Source organism: Rhodamnia argentea, chromosome 5, assembly GCF_020921035.1.
Source record: "Rhodamnia argentea isolate NSW1041297 chromosome 5, ASM2092103v1, whole genome shotgun sequence".
NCBI lineage: Eukaryota > Viridiplantae > Streptophyta > Magnoliopsida > Myrtales > Myrtaceae > Rhodamnia > Rhodamnia argentea.
Window position 1 is genome coordinate 30132342 of NC_063154.1, and position 20872 is coordinate 30153213.

The 20872-nt window shown below is 38.2% G+C and overlaps 1 protein-coding gene across 1 annotated transcript; it reads left to right on the forward strand.

Annotated features, from left to right (window-relative positions):
- The first annotated feature begins 9582 nt into the window (after window positions 1-9582).
- On the forward strand, window positions 9583-13562 carry LOC115730328 (LRR receptor-like serine/threonine-protein kinase FEI 1). Its single transcript, XM_030660964.2, has 2 exons — window positions 9583-9920; window positions 13040-13562. The coding sequence occupies exons 1-2, from the start codon at window positions 9583-9585 to the stop codon at window positions 13560-13562; spliced, it is 861 nt and encodes a 286-aa protein (XP_030516824.1).
- The last annotated feature ends 7310 nt before the right edge of the window (window positions 13563-20872 follow it).

Sequence of the window (20872 nt, forward strand, 5' to 3'; positions counted from 1 at the left end):
TTAGGGTATTGGTGACACAAATGAAAGAACTTTCGGTATTAATAAATTCAAGTTTTCCTTTTGTTGTAAATGAAGAGTATTTTTGTCACTTTGGTATAACTTTCAGGGTATTGGTGACAAAACAAATTTTGGATAGTAAGGTTACTCGACACTCGACAGTAGGCTAGATGCCAGCTCTGACCAAATACCGAGCCTCGGAGTGGGTGTAGACCATCTTGGAGCAGCTACGGGACGAAAAGACCGATGATGGCGGACTCGGGAGCACTAACTTCGAGAAGGAGTGATCGGTTTTCAATCCAATCTAATTCCCAGACGGTCTAGTGGAGCCAGTCGAGGTGCACATCCTACCCAAACCAAGACGAGGACAACAACAAAAGAAGCAACGTATCAGGTGTCTAATAAGGTTGTTATGCTTCTGCTAAGCGGCAACATACCCTCACAAATTAGCATTTCATTAGCTCGTGCATGTGAATACTCTTGCTCACATCCACAAAACGCAGCAAACATCAAGAATTTAATTGCAAAAACTAACTGAAAGCAAGCTTTGACAGATCGAGCAAGGGAAAAAGGAGCCAAAGCTTAGACTCAATACAGGATCCAAGCTCGGGTACACAAAACCCTCACACTCCTAAGTACGGCACTTACCCCATTAAGCAAATAAAACAGCAAACAACTGAAAGAAGAGGCCGTGCATGAATAAATATAAGGTTTAGGTTTAGGTTTAAGAAATCCAAAAAAAAAAAAAAAAAAAAAATTCTGTCCGGTGCGGTTCCCTCTTGGAACCGAGAACCAGATCGCCCGAACACCGGTTCCAATTTTAAGGAATCGGGAACCGGATCAGCGCTTCCTAGAACAGGACCCAACCGGCCGGTTTAGTCAGCCTATCTTGCTCGCCCTTAACTCCGAGTTCCAAAAACAACCATAAACAAACGATCCTAGATTATCTCTCTATGAAAACTATGAATGCGAGTATCAACAAAAAGCATCAATCTAATTTAATTAAAATCACAATTTATGAACTAACTGTCGGCCTCAAAATAAACTATCAATTGTAACATATTCACCAGAAAATGCTAAAACAAAACTAAATGCAAAGGGAATCGGTTCGGATTAAACCATGTTGAAGACGAGTCGCTCTGTGTTTTAGATTTGGATTGTGAACGTGCTTTGGGATCAATTCTTGGACAAAACCAAATTATAGCATTAATAATCTCACACAATCAAATGGAAAATTGTCCAAAAAGTCTTACATCTATTATACTTTTGCCAATTCAATCTTAAAACTTTCAATTTTATTAATTGAGTTCTAAACCTTTTGGTAATTTTCCAATTGAGTCCATTGGCTAGAAATCGTTAACGTGAATGTCAATTGTCTTACGTGGCATAGACGACAATGACTTGAACAATTTTTTGAATTTATTTATTTATTTTTATTTTTCCTTTTTTTTCCATTGTGCTGGTGTGGGTCATCAGTGACCCTCGCCGTGATGGCCTCACCAAGGGCCTTTGCAGCCCCGCTGGCAATGGGTGAGGGGGCCATCGCCCAAGGCCTTCACGGCCGGCAAGGGTCTTTGCAGGCGGTGAGGGTCTCTAGTGACCATCACCGGCATAATAAAAAAATCGAAAAAGGGAAAATTAAAACAAATTTAAAAAAAAAACTAATAATTCAAAAATTTTGAAATAAAGTTACAAAAATTTATCCACATTAGCACCGATTGTGTCATGTAGGTCGACCAACAACGATTTTCAGCTAATAGGACTCAATTGGAAAATTATCGAAAAGTTTAGAACTCAATTGATAAAATCAAAAGGTGTAGGACTAAATGGATGGAAATTTAATAGGTTTAGAACTTTGTGAATAATTTCCCTTGCAATCAAATTAATCGGATAATGGAAAAAGGTTCTTACTTCAACCACGAAAAGACCGCATTCGCCGGCCAATTTTATTGAATGTCTCGGCCAATTTTACTGAAATCTTCACCTTTTGTTTCCTCTGGCTCTTCCCTTTTTTCATATATTTTCTGGCCGCTTCGCCCACCAAGAATTCCTTTTTTCTCGGCTTCCTTGATTTTTCAATCTTTGAAATGTAAACTAATGAGAAATTGCGAGACGCTGATATTATTATTTTTTGCTTGAGTTATGCGAATGCAGCTCTTAGAATTCGCAATATAAAATAAGTAAAAAGAAAATTATTACAGTTCTATTAGTATAATATAACTTATATACGTGATCTTATTTGAGAGACAATGTCTGAATTTTGAATGATTTATCTCTATTTTCAGTTAAAATAATATAAAATAGTTACCTCTAAATTAAATCAAGGTAAGACAAAAAAATAAAAAAAAAAAAAAAATCAAGGATTACAGTAGTTATCCTATTCCATCATACTTATTTATTATGTTGCAATCTTATACAACTACTTTATATCAAGTTCATACAGACCAAACTCATCTCCACCGTCGATTACATAAGTCTCATTGTGAGATTCACATAATTAATGGTCGAGATAATGTTGGTCTACATGATCTATATGGTAGGCAACACTTTCTCAATAGCGCCAAATTTGAATTTCGAAAGGATTATATCAACAACAACTTCAAAAGTACCGCATCATACATAAATATAAGTACGGTGATAATGTCTCGCACAACTCTCTGAAGCAATTCAATCCAGGTTCTCAGTCATGAAGTCGGCCTCAAGGGTTTCAACTCGTGGCAAGAAGATGCACCGCGCCATGGTGCGGAAGCAGTCGGAAAGAGATCAAAGGATGCGAAGAATTCATGAAGATCTCGAACTAGTTATCGAGGACAAGTACGTTGACGTCATGGAGACGCGTCAGGAGAAGGCGGAGAAGGCGAGGCTGCTGTCCACGTCAATGCTGCCGGAGCCGTCGGGTTTGCAACAGTATGTTACTAAGGCGGATCACGTGCCTTGCAAAGAGTGTGAGAAAGAGAAGGCAAGAGGTGATGGATTAGGGTTTCACTTTTGCCCAAACGACGAGGTGATAATTGGATTCATGACTAAGGTGGGTTCGATCGGCAGCTCATCAGCAAGAAGCTTTGGGCCGGATCCAGTTGCGGCAGGAAGAACTCGTCAAATCCGGTGGTATTGGCGGGGCAGCGATGCATCCATGCTCATATAACGTATCTTTTGAAAAGCTCAAAACTCAAAACTCGATCCTTTCAATGTTTTTGGGTTCATGTTTTTGGTTACATTCTGTTTCAATTCGAGTTTATCAAAGGCTCTCACGAAGATTCAACGAATCTCAATGAGATTCGATTGTGGAGATAGATTTGTTGAACCCAAATCTTTTTCGGAGATATTGTTTGCTTTTTCAAATTGTTCCTGTTGTTCACATTCTTCCATCTTGTTTGCTTTTTCAAATTGTTCCTATTGTTCATATTCTCCAATGCATCGTTACATCAAATATGTCAATCGTCAAATTCCGCGTGAAAAAATCTAATTGTCATTAAATTTGTGCGTTAATGATATGAAAATCTACACATTTAGCTTTTTGCTTTACCCGTAACCTCGGGAAGATGAATTTTTCTTTTCTGAACTAACCCGCAATCTGAAAGATGAATATTTCCTTTCTCAACTGTTGTTGCTTGTGAAAATCTAAATAATTTAGATATTGTTCTATTTTGCTTATTGTTTTTGGGTGGATAAATTTCATTACTTGATTGAATTTTGAGTCCACGTCTTGGATGAACATCGAATTCATATTCTCTTTCCTAAATATGAATCAACACTCGACATCAAATATATTCAGGCTCAAGATCATTGCTTGACTCTCGAGATTTTATTGTTGATGAAACTTAACAATCATATACAAATTACAAACATTTTATTGCGCCAGTTTAAAATTCAAAAGAATTAAGTAAATAAATAGAAAGAATATTTTTTTATTTTACTTGCGAAACCTAGAATTAGACTCGTAGTCGAACACCTAAAGAGACTCTACATCGAATACCTAAGCATGTGGATACAGTCACCTACATCAAGATGGATTTTGCAACAACGATGCATGATGAGACGGAAAACGGTGGCTGTAGTGCCGTGGCAACCGCAAGGGGATCTGACTACGTGGGTTGCGACTGTCGGGATGGATTCATCAGCACCGTCGGAAAGGTCATTGCCGTTGAAGAGCAGATGCATTGTTGGCGAAGGGTGTGCAGAGGAGAGGGAAAGGGCCGGGCGAGGGACCATCGGTCTTTCATTGCTGTCCGTGCGATTCCGGTGGTGGTCATGCCTTTGTGCCTATGCTCGTCTTGGTATGCCAGCGTGTGATTGCTATAATAGTTCGAGCAAACGAAGAAAGTTTACTGAAAACTCTCACTAAATGCTGTGACGGTCTTTTATTGGATGTTGAAGCAAGTGTGACAATTGACCCAAAAAAAAAAAAAAGAAAGCGTGAGCCATGCATTGAATATTCAACAAGACGGCAGCCACGTCACTGATTTTTGTATAGGCTAAGGTATGAGATTTCTTAAGATGTCCAGGATTGCTCATAGTTCGAGATATATCGATGTATAGGCTGGACATCCGATTTTTGTCGGACACATCCGGCCCCTTCTGGTCGCTAGTTTTTAGTTGTTGGATTTGAGTTTCTCAATTGATTTCTCCTTTTTTTTGGGGGCATATATACATATATCATCTATATCATGATTTTCGTTGTAGGAAACATTACTGGACTTTAATTACATGCATCACCGCTAAAGGGAAAGCAAAATTATGTCGTGTTGTTTAAAATGTCGATCTTTTGATGTTTACGTTTTGAGACATGGGTAACACCCGATCTTGTCAACATTGCTATTTAGACCTGACAAAAACTCCAAAATTATAACGTATATATTTTAAATTTGTCTGCCCCTTGTCTTACGTACCTTTTGGTTCTAATAAGGTGATAAGGCAACATGGGGTAACGTTTTTTGAACCTGTGCATTTAGCTAATAAAAATGTACATTACTTAATTGATAAAATTAAAAAGGTCTAAAATTGAATTGACAAAAGTGTAATACATTTTGGATTATTTGGACAATATTCGCACTTAACAGTACTTGAAATACCCAATCTGGCAGAATATGTGGACAAACCCACGGCGGATTTTTAAGGGCTATTATGGATGGAAATCCAACTAAAGATATTATTGGGTCATTGAACAAATTTGGAAGCATTGGTTCTACCGAAAATAAAAATTTGGGTAAAGATGTCATAATGAAAAAATTTAGGATACATTTTTGTGGTAAACAGAGAGTATTTTTGTCACATTGGTACAAGTACTGTGGATATTAAGGTTACTGGGCATAGTTTATAGTTTTTTTTCCCTTTCAATGCACAAACATTGGGAGTTTATTCATATTCCTCTGTTTATTTCAAATTATAGCTATAATTCTGTGTAATCCCTAATAATGCTTGCACGACAATTGATGTAATCCTAATATACAAAAATGAATATCATACTACTATACTAGTAAAAGATAACTACAAGTCCATAAACAACAATGACTATAGAAATCAGAGTAATCATGACTAGGGCTATCATAAATGGATAGTGCTGTAGCCAATACAAGCTTTGGTTTCGCTAAATAATCAACAGTTATCAGAATTCATAACGCCGACAATAACATTATCACATGACAAAAACATCATAGGAAAAACCAGTGGAATTATTATGCTTTTATTTAGTTACACAATCAATGAAGCTATTAGAATTCACAATATATATAAAAAAGTAAAACTGGAATTATTACATTACCATTAGTTTAGTATACTATGGGGGGAGAATGTAGGAGTTTTCGTTGATTTATTGCTATTTTCAGTTCAAATTAGAAACTATAGTTACCCTATCCCGTTTCATTATACTTATCTATTACCTTGCAATCCTATACAACTACTTTATCATGATTCAGACCAAACTATTTCCAGCGTCGACCACATTAGCCTCACTTAGAGGTACACCCCACAATAATTTCGTCAACAGCCCACATGCACTCAAAAGCACAACACCATAAGTGAAAATATAAGTACAGTGATAATGCCCTCGCTCAACTCTTTGAATTTTTTGACAGAAAAAAAAAAAAAAAACTCTCTGAATTCTACACGTGCAGTCCAATCCAAATTCACAGTCATGAAGTTGGCCTCACCATCCAAGAGGTTTCAACTCGCGGCAAGAATATGCACTGCGCCATGGTGAGGAAGCAGTCGGAAACAGTTCAGAGGACGCGAAGGACTCATGACGATCTCGAACTAGCTATCGAGGATGAGGACGTTGATGTGGAAGTTTGATGCGAAGGATTCATGACGATCTCGAACTGGCCATCGAGGACGAGGATGTTGATGTGGAAACAGTTGGTAAGAGATCAAAGGATGTGAAGGACTCATGAAGATCTCGAAACACGGCCGGATAAGCTGAAGCTGTCGATTGTCAACGCGGCGGTTTAAAGGTGAAGCCATCGGTTTGCTATCATGTTACGGAGGTGGGCCAAGTGTTCTTGTAAAGAGTGCGAGGAAGAGAAGGCAAGGGGTGATGTATTAGGTTTTCACTTCTGCCCAAACGACGAAGTGGTAGTCGGATTCAGATCGGCCACCCGCCCATGAGCAAGAAGCCTTGGCTTGGTTTCAGAGAATTTCTTAAACCCAACCCATGGTGTTGTCGGGCTATGCGTCATAGTTTCAGGTTCATTATGTTTCCATTCGAATTTATCGAAGCTGATAATTACTTTTCTCTCAGTTTTGCTCTAATAAATTTGTTGAACCCAATCATTGAATTTATGTGGAAATAGATTTGTTAAATTACGTATATTCTATTTTGATTTGCTAATTTGTGCGTGATTGATATGGCAATGTACAAGGCGGATGATAACATATTTATTTTCTGGATGACCGAGACCGAGGTGGAACTCAATAAAAACCGAAAGTTGCAGCTAGTGAATCAATCCACATGAAGGAAGAGTATAAATAGGATCAGCACAGAGAATGGGCGATAAAAATCTCAGCAGACAACCAACCATCGCGAATAAATGTTAACCTCGGAAGACGAGCAGAAATCATATGCACTATCGCCGATCAACACAATAAAGATATTTTTCTGTGTATTATTTTTTTATTTCGTTTGGATGAATGGTGTTAGTTGATGTTTGATTTAAGTAGGTAATGTTATTTAGCATTCAGCACGAATGTTTGTCAACATGCTCTAGTTGTAGAAAAATGTTAAGAGACAGAGACCGAGTGCTGGGTGAGAATTGAGTTGAATGGAGTAGTTGAGATCCAGCATGAGGGGAAGTAGTTGTTAAGAGCTATTAATGGTCGAATTTAAAGAAATCTCCCATATGATATGGATATTTATAGTGAGAGAGAGCTTGTGGTTAATGGATAGGATCTTATCACGTGTGGCTATCTAGATAACGAGAAATCAATTGTTCAGAGTTTGCCACGTGTTAGAGTGATGCTGTCTAATGGTGGCTTGCCATATGTTATGATGACATGGGCCAACGAGGAGTTACCATGTGTGGGGGGTGGGTGGGTTTTGTTGTTGTGGGGGTGAGGTGGTGCTTGTTAACAAACAACATCAAGCCCATTAAATTAAATTTGGTGATCGTTGGGCTCTGAACTCATCAATCAAAATCCTCAAAAACATTCTAAAAATCAATGATTGAAATTACTTTCGAAAGAGTACGCTGATTGTTTATTATATGTCGAGTCGATCGTGCTTCAAATAGGCCAATAACCAAAGAAGGGAGGGAAGGAGAAAGAGACAGATCTTAACATGTGTGGAGTTTATCCCTTAGAACCTCTCATTGCTCCACAAACTAGAAGATTCAATGTCCACGTAGAATTTAAGGGACTTTCAATTCCACGATTAGTAGCTTGATGTATATTTGGTTAATGAACTGACAATAAATGTGCTTAATGAAAATAGATTTGAAAATAAATGGCCAACATGAAGGAAAATTCAATGTAGCCGCTAGAATTGGTGCTGTTTTCTTAAAATACTCCATGACTTTCAAAATAGCATAAGGACACTACAAGTGATAATATTTGTGTACGACACTTATTTTGGTGTCAATACTTTTTTTTTTAATCACTTAAATGCCATTTAAAAAAAAAGATTATTTGAGTGCCAAACCCGATGAGTTTTTCCGGAAATCTGGTGTGGCATCTACGTAGCTTGCCGGAGGATCCAACTCAACCGTAAAAAAAGCTAAAAACTAATAAAAAAATTTCACGTAAAATTTAAAAAATTGAAAATAAGCTAAAAACCTAAAAAAGATAAGCTAAAGCTTAAAAAAATTCCAGTTGCAGCGGCGAGCGCTCGCACGACCCTCGCCATTGTGCGAAGCAGTTCTTCTTTTATTAGTTTTTAACATTATTTTTAAATTTAATTTAACTTTTTGAAAAAATTAAGTTAATTTGTAAAAATTCAGTCCACTCTAAAAAAAAATTTACACGTGTAAGTTATTTTTTAAAAAAATTGCCACGTTGACTAACATTTTTTTTTAAATATCCATGTAATATTAAAAAATTAATAAAAAATGTCATGTGAACTGTTTGGCCGAAATCTTTCTCCGTTGATACTATATTGATTGTTTTTTGTCTGATTTGTCACTTAAGTGAGGCAGCCAAAAATATTGGTACTAAAGAGAGAGCCGTACACAAATATTATCACGAGATGTCCATATGCCATTTCAAAACTAACAAAAGTTAGCCTCGTAGAGCGGGTCGCTTTGGTATCAAGTCACAAAATCGCTGGCAAAGATGGGTCTCGCAAACAAAATATGGTGCCCCGCACTGTCATGCTGAAGCAATCGCAAAGAGGTCAAGGAACACAAAGGAGCCACGACGGCTTCGAGGGCAGGAATCCACGCGAAGAAGGTAAAGTCTACAAGATTGTTTTAGTCAACGGAAAAAAAAAGTAAGGAGTAAATATCAAAACTTGTGATTGTAAATTAAAAATAAAATAACCAAATGTACGTAATATGTAAATAAAAAGGGACGTAATCAATATCTATATTTTCCATACACGAAATAAAAGGTAAGTTACAAGATTATTTGACAATAGAGATGATTAAAAGATAATAAGTTTCTAAAAATTTAAAAATATGTTAGTTAATTCATAAATTCATATTGTCGAAAAACTATAGATATCATATTTATTTAAGTTAACCAAATACATTTTCTTCCCTTCGAACGTTAACAAATTAGATTATATACTCATGATCAGAAATATTTCCTTCTTTCTAGAGTTTGACTCGTAGTTTCAACTGTTAAGTCCATGTGTACGGGGGGCTTTACGGTTATACACCAGATTAATAATATTTTATCAGACCAGTTTCAAATTCAAAAACATAAACAAATAAATGAACAGATAATAATTATATAGTCATGTTCTTGCATGTTTCTTACCTAACCTAGAATTAGACTTTTAGTTGGAGACCTAATTAAAGAGACTCTATATCAAATACTCCAGCTCAAAATCGCTCTAAATTACAATAGCATATATAGAGACAATCAACTTTGTAGCTCTCACTCAACTCTTTGAAAGTAGTATTAGGTCATCAAATTGCGATCACGTACAGCAAGATGGATTTTGCAACCACGATGCACGATGAGACGAAAAACAGTGCCGTGGTGCCGTGGCAACCGCAAGGAGATCCAGCTATGCCAAAGGGTCGAGGATCCAGCGATGGATTCAGCACCAGTGGGGAGGCCATTAGCGAGAAGAGCAGCTACATCGTTTGCGAAGAGGGTGCAGAGGAGAGGGAAAGAGGCGAGGGACCATCGGCCTTTCATTGCTGCCCGTGCGATCTGTTGGTGGTCGGGTTCAGGACCAAGGCGGGTCTGATCTCCGGCCTGTCGCCAAAAAAGTTCAACCCGAGCACCAGTGCAGCGGAAATAACTGGGTGGACCTCGTGGGATTGGTCATGCCTTTGTGTCCATGCTCACCTTGGTATGCCCACATGTGGTTGATATAATACTTTGAGAAACAGTGTTATGAGCACCAAGAAGCCTTACTAGACGACATGGCGGTCTTTTATTGGGTGTTGAAATTGGTGCGGCCTATGCATTGTGTAATCAACACCCGATAAAAAACCGTGACGTCACTTAATTGGAGGATTAGTAAGATTTTTTTAATATGTCTAGCATTGCTCATAGTTCGAAATATATCTGATGTATAGGCTAAGAATATGATTTTTTCTGGACACGTGTGGTCCATTTTCGTTGCGATTTTTTATTTGTCGAGTTTGAGTTTCTCGATTAATTTCGATGTTTTTCTTTTATTTATATCCCCGCATATGTTCATATATCATGTCTAGATCATGCCTTTTGTGGTTGGAAACAAAAATAGAGTTCAATTAAATCCATCATCGTGAAAAAGCAAGAAAACTGTGTTTAAGTTTTAAGACACGGATGACACCCCAATCCTGTCAACAAGACCTAAACAAAATTTCAAAATTAGGACATAGAAATCTTAAAAAACTCAGCCCCTTGTGGAGCATCGTTTATGAACCTGTGCGTTTAGCTTTGTATTCTCTCATTCTCTCTGCGCACGTTATGCTTTCCACGTGTCAAATTATTTAGAGATGAAAAAAAAAAGAAGAAGTTTGGTTGCTTGTGTTGACAGCTTCGACGAATCTTTGATCTAGATTTAACAAGCTAGTAAGCTACAAGTGTGTTTCAATCCTTTGAAAAGAAATCCATAAAAAATCTAAACCTTTTTTTTTTTTGGCCATACGAGATTAATATCGTAAACTTTTTTTTTCTCACGAATTCTCCGAATTTATACCAGTAACTTAGATATAGTTCTTCCGTCCATAATGAACTTTCCGTAATAACTAATGAATCCGATATGGAAGTATGAGTGGACAATGCCATATCGGAATTTTAATGGCGTTTGAGGAAGGAAGTCTAACAAAAGGTATTAAATAAAAGGAATTATCCGCATGATTTTTTTTTATAATTTTACAATTAAAGGAAGTCTAACAAAAGGTATACAAAAAAGGAATTATCCGCATCATTTTCTATGCAATTTACAAATTAAAACTCCCCTCCCTCCAGCTTGAGGCGCTTGGCTATTATCGCAAACATCGGTGATCAAGAACATAGAGGAGGTAGGAAGTTCATACTCTTCGGTCATCGACAAACTATTTATTTAGTACTTCACTATTATGTTCTCTTAGTTGAAGAAATAACAAGGGCCCCAATTTCAATATGGCCCCATATTAGGATAATACTAAAAAAATCCTAAATTTATTGTATGGCTACCATTTCACTCTTATACTTCTTAATTGTGCCATTTTAGTCTCACTTTTAGATGATTTGCCAATTTAGTCATCTAGTCAATTTTGGTTACAAAATCAATGATGTGAAAACTGGTCGGCCTACGTGGCATAAGCGATGCGGATGTTAATGATTTTTCTGAATTTTTTTTAAATTTTTTCTGAAAATTTTCTTGTTTGTTCCTTTCTTTTATTTTTCCCTTTTTTTTTGCCAATCATCAATCTCAAGCTATGGCCGGCCTGGCCTGTGTGAGGGTCGATAGATCAGGAAAGGTCACAAGCGAAAAGAAAAGAAAAAAAATGAAAAAATCAGAAAATTTTACAAGAATTTAAAAAATCACCCGTACATTGCTAAAATTAGCTAGAAGGACTAAATTGACAATTTGCCAAAAGATTTAAGACTAAATTGATATAATTAAAAGGTCTAAAATTGAATTGCCCGCCGTATGATTCGTTCAAAATCTTTTTGGACAATCCTCCCCATGCCTCTTTAGCCCGTCCAATCATAAATTATTCTATAGACTATTCTAATTGATGCCTTGGGAGGAACCAGTTCCCAGTCTAGCCGTGCGTCGGGAGCCCCCTCGGGCGGATGGGAGCGGATCTGTAATGTTTCCTTCTTATGCAAATTAAAGATATTATTCTATGAAAAAAATTGGAATATTGGTAAATGATAAAGAAAAATTAAAGATTTTTCCGGATTTATTCCAAAAGAAAAAAAAATGAGTGGTGTTGATAATTATTAAATAAGGAAATGTTTAGTTTTCGAAACACATATTTTGAGAAAAATAACTCCAAACCTAACATCTATTAGAATTCACACTTGGAAAAAGTAACTACAATTTGATTGATCATAATAGTCATCACCAGTGCTGTTATGAATTGATATTGCTATGTTTTTACTTAGCTATACATTCAATGCAGCTATTAGAATTCGTAATATTAAAAAAAAAATTAAATCGTTAGATTACAATTAGTATAATATACATTTATATATGCAATCTTATTGGAGAGAATGTAGGAGTTTGTGATGATTTATCTCTATATTGAGCGTTGAATTAGATAGAATAGTTATTTTATCATTTAAATCTCACACCCCTATTTCATTATACTTATTGTGATGCAGTTTCATGGTCTATAGACCATGCAGACCAAACTCATCTCCACCGTTGCTCACATGAGACCCACCATGAAGTCCTCTTAATAAATGAAAGAGATGGTATTGGTCTATATGGTCTATAAGTCGTGCAATAATTTCGTCAATAGTGCCAAATTTGAACGTCAAAACAATTATATTCACATCCACTTCAAAGTATCAGATCTTGCATTAATAAGCAAGTGAGAATGCCCTCCGAATTTCACCACCTGCAATCCAATTCAAGTTCTCAGTCATGAAGTCGGCCTCACCATTCAAGAGGGTTTCAACTCGCGGCAAGAAGATGAAAAACCCTACAAGGAAGTGATTCCTGTAAAAACACCCTCACGTAAAAACACTGTAAAAAGGTTAGCTTGTGAGTTTTTTTATCATAAAAAATCAAACAGAAGAAATAAAAAAGTTAAGTCAAGTTCCACAATAACAGTAAATGCAGAACAGGAAAGATTTCCTTTGCGGTATATTTGTTTCGAACGGGGTTATGAGTCCTCGCGCTTGGGTGAGACATCGAATTCATGTTTTCTTTCCTAAGTAAGAATCAAGACTCGATGTCAAATATTTCCTATTCAGGCTCAAGATCAGTCTGAATCACAATCATATATATCAGGGGTGTGGCCAGTGGATTAGCGTATATGCATGGATTACCGACGCCGATCATTCACAGAGACATCAAGGCGAGCAATGTGCTACTGGATGCCGATTTCGAGGCGCACATAGCTGATTTTGGGCTGGCGAGGACAATCGAGGCCTCGCAATCCCATGTGTCCACGCAATTCGCTGGGACCATGGGGTATATGCCGCCGGAGTATAAGGAAGGGTTCACGGCCGCGACGGTGAAGGCCGATGTGTACAGCTTCGGGATTCTGATGTTCGAGATCGCGACGGGTCAGAGGCCCAATTTGCCGGTGATGGATAAGGGAGAGCAGGTCGGGCTAGTTGTTTGGGCTCGGAACATGGTGGATGGGAACCGGCAGATGGAGATGGTCGACCCGGCCGTTCCCAGGGACGGTCTGGTCAAAGCGAGTGTGAAGGAGTTCTTCAACATTGCGTGTATGTGCACTAGCGAGCACGCCAGGAAAAGGCCAGAAATGAGCCGAGTTCTCGAGTTATTGGAGTCTGCATTCAGATGAAAGCGGCGGAATCCATGGAAATAACATGAAATTACCCAGAAAGAGATGGAATCAAGGTCCATCTTGTTAGGCAATGGTCTAGTTCTGGTGGCAATTAGAGGGTACTCTGTTTTTTTGCCTCAAATGAGAAAATGTGAATAGCTCCTGTAGAGTTGATCGAGGTCTGAAGCAGGTAATGACCTGCAGATGCAGCTTCTGTAATTGTTAATGGCTATTGCAAGACTGTGTCGATTGATTGGGCTTGATACCTATTGTGAATCCGGATTTGCTGGAATGCAGGTCTCCTGTTTGAGATAGATTGAAACAGAGAGTCTGGTTTCTTTGCTATTTTCACATGCTAATGCAAGGATCTTCTTCTTGGTGTCTGCATCATGTCAATCTCATCTCATCTCCAATATGCTTCCCCAGAAACCTTCTCATTACAGAAACAGTTGATGTCCCAGTCAACAGTGTTGGTTCATGCATGATTATAGAGCGAAAGACGGAGATAAGAGTTTCGGCTCGAGAGTTTCGCTTACCCTTTATTGTGTTACTTAATTTTGAGGTCATTACGTGCATGTCCCAATCGATCCCACGGTAGGGTGTGTTTTCTCGAAGCCGTTTTCAATTTCTCTCTCCCTCCTTATCTGGGCTTGAATTAGTTAGAGCAGTGCTCCAAAAATGTTTCGAAAACTATGTCAGATGAATTCGAGTGACACGAAGAAACTCGAAGCCTGCATTTGCGCGAACAATTTGATAAAAGCGATGTAGTTTCGATGGGGTTATTGGTTTTTGAGTAATTGCGAAGCCCACGAACATGAGCTGGTTTCTGCAAATCCTCCTGCATTTTCCCGGGACCAGCCCTTGTTTTATCGTTCCTAATCGCCGGCAGAGAAGTGTCCCGAGTGTCTGTCTGGTCTTTAGTATTAGTCTTCTGTGGAGACGCTTCTGGATGTCGTGCAAAGCAATGCGGACATCTTTTGAGTCTTTGCCGTCCCAGCGAGTGGGTTTAAGATCTTCTCAAAGGATGGCATCATCCATCCATCCTCTTAACCGATCGCGGGGTACAAAATCTTGCTTGTTCCGAGAGCATGCGAACCGGATTTTACTAGACTACTACTTCTTCTTCTCTGTGCGCCCGTAATGCCCTCTTGGATTAGATTAGCTTCTCTTGTTTGCCCAATTTTGGCTCCTCGCTGTCTTTGATTTCGTCGATTGATTGATCGTCCTCTCGATCCCATTTCAATTCTAGGCTTGCATTATTATCTTGTCGACAGCATTCTTGGAGTTGGAGCCTTTAATATTTTGGGCTTTCGTTCGTTAGAATGTCTAGCCACTATCCTGATCACCTCCAAGTCTTAATTCACTCTTTGTAATGTCTAAATAAGAAGGGTATGTATTCAATAACTAAAATTTCCATAAACCTAACGATTTCAAAGGTAAGTCTACAAAATTATTTGAAGAGAGAGAGAGAGAGAGAGAGAGAGAGATAGAGAGAGAGAGAGAGAGGGTGGGGGGGATTAAAAGATAATATATTTTTAAATTTTTTTTGGTCGAAGATTTTTGAAAATTTGAAAATATGTAAATTAATTCATAAATTTATATTGAGGAAAAACTATAACTATCATATGCCAATGGGTCCGATCTCCCGCCCATCGAGGTCTCGCGGTGGCCCATCCGATCAGGTGATGGTCGGGCTGAGGACCAAAGTAGGTCCGCGATTTCTCGCCTGTCTCAGAAATAGTCCAACCCAAGTCCAAGCGCAGCGGAAAAAAACTGGGTGGACCCCGTGGGATTGGCCATGCCTTTGTGCCTATGCTCGTTGTTGGCACTCAAGGCTTAAAATAGAAATAGGCTAAATTAGATTTGCCCATTTCTAATTTTATTTGTCAAATTTGAAAAATATAAATTGTATTAAGCTTTTGTGTGTGTATATACAAATTCGGATTAGGTTGGGTCGGGTTGGCCGGAATCCGCATGGGCTGCCCAACCCATTTCTTTATTTTCTCGGGCAAAATGGGCTCGCACGCTTCTTTTCTCCCTAAAACTAATGTGAGTTATTCCCTCTAAGGCAACTGCTTGTCCAGGAGCAATCTAAGAAAAAATAGGTAAAAGAGTTCTTCATCCGCGATGTCGATTCATTCGTCCAAGAAAGAAGTTTGATCCACCGAAATCCGGTGCCTTATCTATGCTAATTTACATGGTATCCAGGCCAAGTAACTTGGTTCGTGATATCGGAATCGGGTCCGTTATTATTGTGCTCTGAATAGTAAAGTTTGCTCAGCGCAAAATCACCATCCCGGTTGTGCCAACCAACAAGGTGAATTAGACTATCCATTAACATATGCATGTAAACCGTCCTCGAGAAGTCCTTCCACTGTCGCCCTAGATATGTGTCCACCGAGTAATTGCGTAAGGCCAGCTCATCGGCAGCTTTAATGGTGCAATAGCGGAAGTACATGCCCGAGTCCACACACGAATCGGCCCTTGCTTGGGCGGTTATGGCATTGTACTAGCCTTTGTTTGGGTGGCGAGGGTATATATTGCAGTTCTCAAGGATCACATTCGCATCTCCAAAGATAAAGTCAATTATGCCGTAGATGTCGCACTCCTTGTAGAATTGCCTCAATTTGTCTCAGAAGAGCGTATCTTGGTGCCTCTTGAAGCTACACCGATAGAATGTGGATTGGTTGGTGCTATTCCGGATAGCCATGGCTTGTTCCTTCTCCAGCTCTGTCGTGTTTGAGATAGCCACGGCTTGTTCCTTCTCTAGCCATGTCATATTCCTGAAGGTCATGTCCATTGCAATAAAATGGGGTGCCTCCACGACAGTCCCAAAATAATGCAAAATTCTAAATATTTTCTCTTGTTACCGTAACAGAAATATAGAAAAATATAATTGTTTGATCAGCACAGTTCCTCCTTAAGGATCGCATCGATTATTCTCTATTCCAAATTTTCGAAATCGAAAATCGAACTAACTCCTGCAACTGAGAATCACCTTAAATCAGTAGATCTAATCCGTGGTTAATGGATAGGATCTTACCACGTGGCTACCTAGATAACGAGAAATCAATTGTTGATAGGTTCCCACGTGTAAGAGTGATGTTGTCTAATGGTGGCTTGCTATATGTTATGATGACAAGGGCCAACGAGAAGTTACCACATGTCATTTGTGTTTTGGGCCGGGGGGCTGGGGGAGGTTAACAAACAATATCAAGCCCATTAAATTAAATTTGGTGATCAGTCATGCTAACTCATCAAATCAAAATCCTCAAAAACATTACCACATGTCATGTTGTGTTTTGGGGTGGGGGGTCGTTAACAAACAACATCAAGCCCATTAAATTAAATTTGGTGATCAGTCATGCTAACTCATCAAATCAAAATCCTCAAAAACATTAAATTACTTTCGAAAGAGTACACTGATTGTATATAATATGTCAAATAGACTTTGCTTCAAATAGGCCAATAACCGAAGGAGGGAGGGAAGGAGAAAGAGACACATCTTAAGATGTGTCGAGTTTGATGTATATTTGGTTAATGAAGTGACAATAAATGTGCTTAATGAAAATAGATTTGAAAATAAATGGCCAGCATGAAGGGAAATTCAAGTTAGCCTCTAGAATTGGTGCTGTTTTCTTAAAATACTCTGTGACTTTCAAGATGGCAGAAGGATACTATAAGTGACGATATTTGTATACGGCGCTTACTTTAGAGCTAATAATTTTTTTGGATTATTTAAGTGCCAAATTTTAATAAAAACGATTATTTGAGCACCAATTTCGGCGAACGTCGTCAAAAATCTGACGTAGCACTACATGGCTCGCTGGAAGATCCCAGTCAGCAATAAAAAGGATAAAAATTAATAAAAAAATTTCACATAATATAAAAAAATGGAAAATAAGCTAAAAACCTAAAAAGAAGAAGATAAAACTTAAAATAATATAGAAAATACTAGTTGTAGCAGCTAGCACTTGCATAGCCCTCATCACTGTGCGAAGCAGTTCTTCTTTTATTTAATAGTCTTTAAGCTTATTTTTTTCAATTTAATTTAACTTTTTAGAAAAAATTGGTTAAGTTGTAAAAATTCCGTCCGCTGTAAAAAAAATTGGCACTTGTATTTGTTTTTTCTTTTAAAATTGCCACGTGAATGAACATTTTTTTTAAAATATCCATGTAACATTAAAAAATTAATAAAAAAATGCCACGTGGACTATTTGCCGAAATCTTTTGCTGTTGGCACTAAAGCGATCGTTTTTTCTCCTATTCATTTAAGTGAGCCAACGAAAAGTATTGACACAAAAAATAAGCGACGTGTGCAAATATTGTCACTTGAGCTATCCTTCTACCATTTCAAAACTAACAATAAGTTAGCCTCATAGAGCGGGTCGCTTTGGCATCAAGTCGCAAAATTGCCGGCAGTCACAAAATCACTGGCAAAGATGGGTCTCACAACCAAAACATGGTGCCTCACACGGCCATGCCGAAGCAATCGCAAAGAGGTCGGGGAACACGAAGGAGCCGCGACGGTTTCAAGGGCATCGAGAAGGGAATCCACGTGAAGAAGGTGAAGTCTACAATATTGTTTTAGTCAACTGAAAAAAAAGTAAGGAGTAACTATCAGAACTTGTGATTGTAAATTAAAAATGAAATAACCAAATGCACGTAATATGTAAATAAAAAGGGATGTAATCAATAACCATGTTTTCCATACACGAAATAAAAGGTAAGTGACAAGGTTATTTGACAATAGAGATGATTGAAAGATAATAAGTTTCTACAAATTTGAAAAGATGTTAGTTAATTCATAAATTCATATTGATAAAAAACGGGATAAGCACAGCACAAGTGCGTACGAGGCTCATTTGAGTACTATAACTTTTTTTAACCACTTAAGTACAGCACAAGTGCGTATGAGGCTTACTTGAGTACCATAACTTATTTTTTTTTAACTTTGTAGAAATATTTATTTGAGTGCCATAACTTTCAATCGAACACTTAATTGTCAATTTTATTTTTAAAGCGTTCATCCAACGTGGCATAACACTTGTGGTAAACGTTTTTAAAAAGTTATGGCGCTCAATTGATCGATTGAAAAGTTATGTGGGACTCAAGTGATTGAAAAAAAAAAGTTATGACACTTAAATAAGCGGCATATATAAGTTATGGTACTCAAATGAGCAATGTACGAAAGTTATGACACTTATAGTGTCCTTATCTCATCAAAAAACTATAGATATCATATTTATCTAAGTTAACGAAATACTTATTCCTTCCCTTCAAACGTTGACAAATATGATTGTATACTCACGACAAGAAATATTTCGTTCTTTCCAGAGTTTGACTCAGAGTTTTAACTGTGAAGTCCATGTGTACGGGGGGCTTTACGGTTATACACCAGATTATTTATATTTTATCACACCAGTTTTAAATTCAAAAACACAAAAATTAATTAATAGATAATAATTATATATTCATGTTCTTTCATGTTTCCTGCGTAAACTATAATTAGAACTGTAGTCGGACACCTAAAGAGACTCTATATCAAATACGCAAGCTCAAAATGGCTCTAGATTACAATAGCATATATAGAGAGACTGGACACTATAGCTCTCACTCAACTCTTTGAAATTAGCATTCAGTCATCAAATTGCAATCACCCACAGCAAGATGGATTTGGCAACCACGATGCATGATGAGACAAAAAACAGTGCCGTAGTGCCGTGGCAATCACAAGGAGATCCGACTACGCCAAAGGGTCGAGAATCCCGCGATGGATTCAGCACCAGTGGGGAGGCCATTAGCGCGAAGAGCAACTACATCGTTTGCGAAGAGTGTGCAGAGGAGAGGGAAAGGGGCGAGGGACCATCGGCCTTTCATTGCTGCCCATGCGATCCATTGGTGGTCGGGTTCAGGACCAAGGCCAGTCCGATCTCCCGCCCGTCGCCAAAAAAGTTCAACCCGAGCACTAGTGCAGCGGAAATAACTGGGTGGACCTCGTGGTATGGGTCATGCCTTTGTGTCCATGCTCGTCTTGGCACGCCAACATGTGGTTGCTACAATAGTTCGAGAAACAGTGTTATGAGCACCACTTACTAGACGACGTGGCGGTCTTTTATTAGGTGTTGAAATAGGTGCGGCCTATGCATTGTATAATCAACACCCGAAAAAAGACCGTGACGTCACTTAATTGGAGGGTTAATAAGATTTCTTAATATGTCTAGCATTGCTCATAGTTCGAAATATTATCTGACGTATAGGTTAGGAATATGATTTTTTCCGGACACGTGCGGTCAATTTTAGTTGCGAGTCTTTATTTGTCGAATTTGAGTTTATCGGTTAATTTCTATGTTTTTACGTTTATTTATATTTTCACATATGTTCATATATCATGTCTAGATCATGCTTTTTGTGGTTGAAAACATAAACGGAGTTCAATTAAGTCCATCATCATGAAAAAAGAAAAGAAAACTGTGATTAAGTTTTGAGACATGAATAACACCGCAATCCTGTCAACAAGACCTAACAGAAATTTCAAAATTAGGGCGTAGAAATCTTAACTATGTTCGCCCTTTGGGGAGCACCTTCTATGAACCTGCGCGTTTAGCTGTGCATTCTCTCATTCTCTCTGTGCACGTTATTCTTTCTACGTGTCAAATTATTTGGAGATGAGATAAAAAAGAATCCTTGCTTGTGTTGACAGCGTCGATGAATCTTTGACTCTTCGGCATAGTCAGATCCCCCTGCCGTTGCCACGGCACTACAGCACCGTTTTCCGTCTCATTATGCATCGTTGTTGCAAAATCCATCTTTGATGGAGGTGACTGTATCTGTATGCTTAGGTATTCGATGTAGAGTCTCTTTAGGTGTTCGACTACGAGTCTAACTGTAGGTTTGGCAAGTAACATGAACAAATGTCCTTTCTATTTGTTTACTTAATTCTTTTGAACTTTAAATTGGCGCAATAAAATGTTTGTAATCTATATATGATTGTTAAGTTTCATCAACAATAAAATCCCGATAGTCAAGCAACGATCTTGAGCCTGAGTATATTTGACGTCGAGTGTGGATTCATATTTACTTCTATTTATATTGAGGAAAAACTATAAATATCATATGCCAATGGGTTCGATTTCCCACAGCGACAAAGATTCTAATCTGACTACCACTTCGTCGTTTGGGCAAAAGTAAAACCCTAATCTATCACCACTTGCCGTTCTCTTTCCCGCACTCTTTGCAAGGCACTTGACACACCTTCGTAACCTGTTACAGTGAACCCGACAGTTTCGAGTTCTCCAGCCCTAGCCCGGTTATTGACGTCGATAGCT

What these genes read in the sequence shown, in the direction of transcription:
- LOC115730328 (XM_030660964.2), top strand. Translation starts at nt 9,583, where the DNA reads ATGGATTTTGCAACCACGATGCACGATGAGACGAAAAACAGTGCCGTG. An exon ending in GGGTGGACCTCGTGGGATTG is followed by an intron (nt 9,921 to 13,039) that starts GTCATGCCTTTG and finishes CATATATATCAG; the next exon opens with GGGTGTGGCCAGTGGATTAG.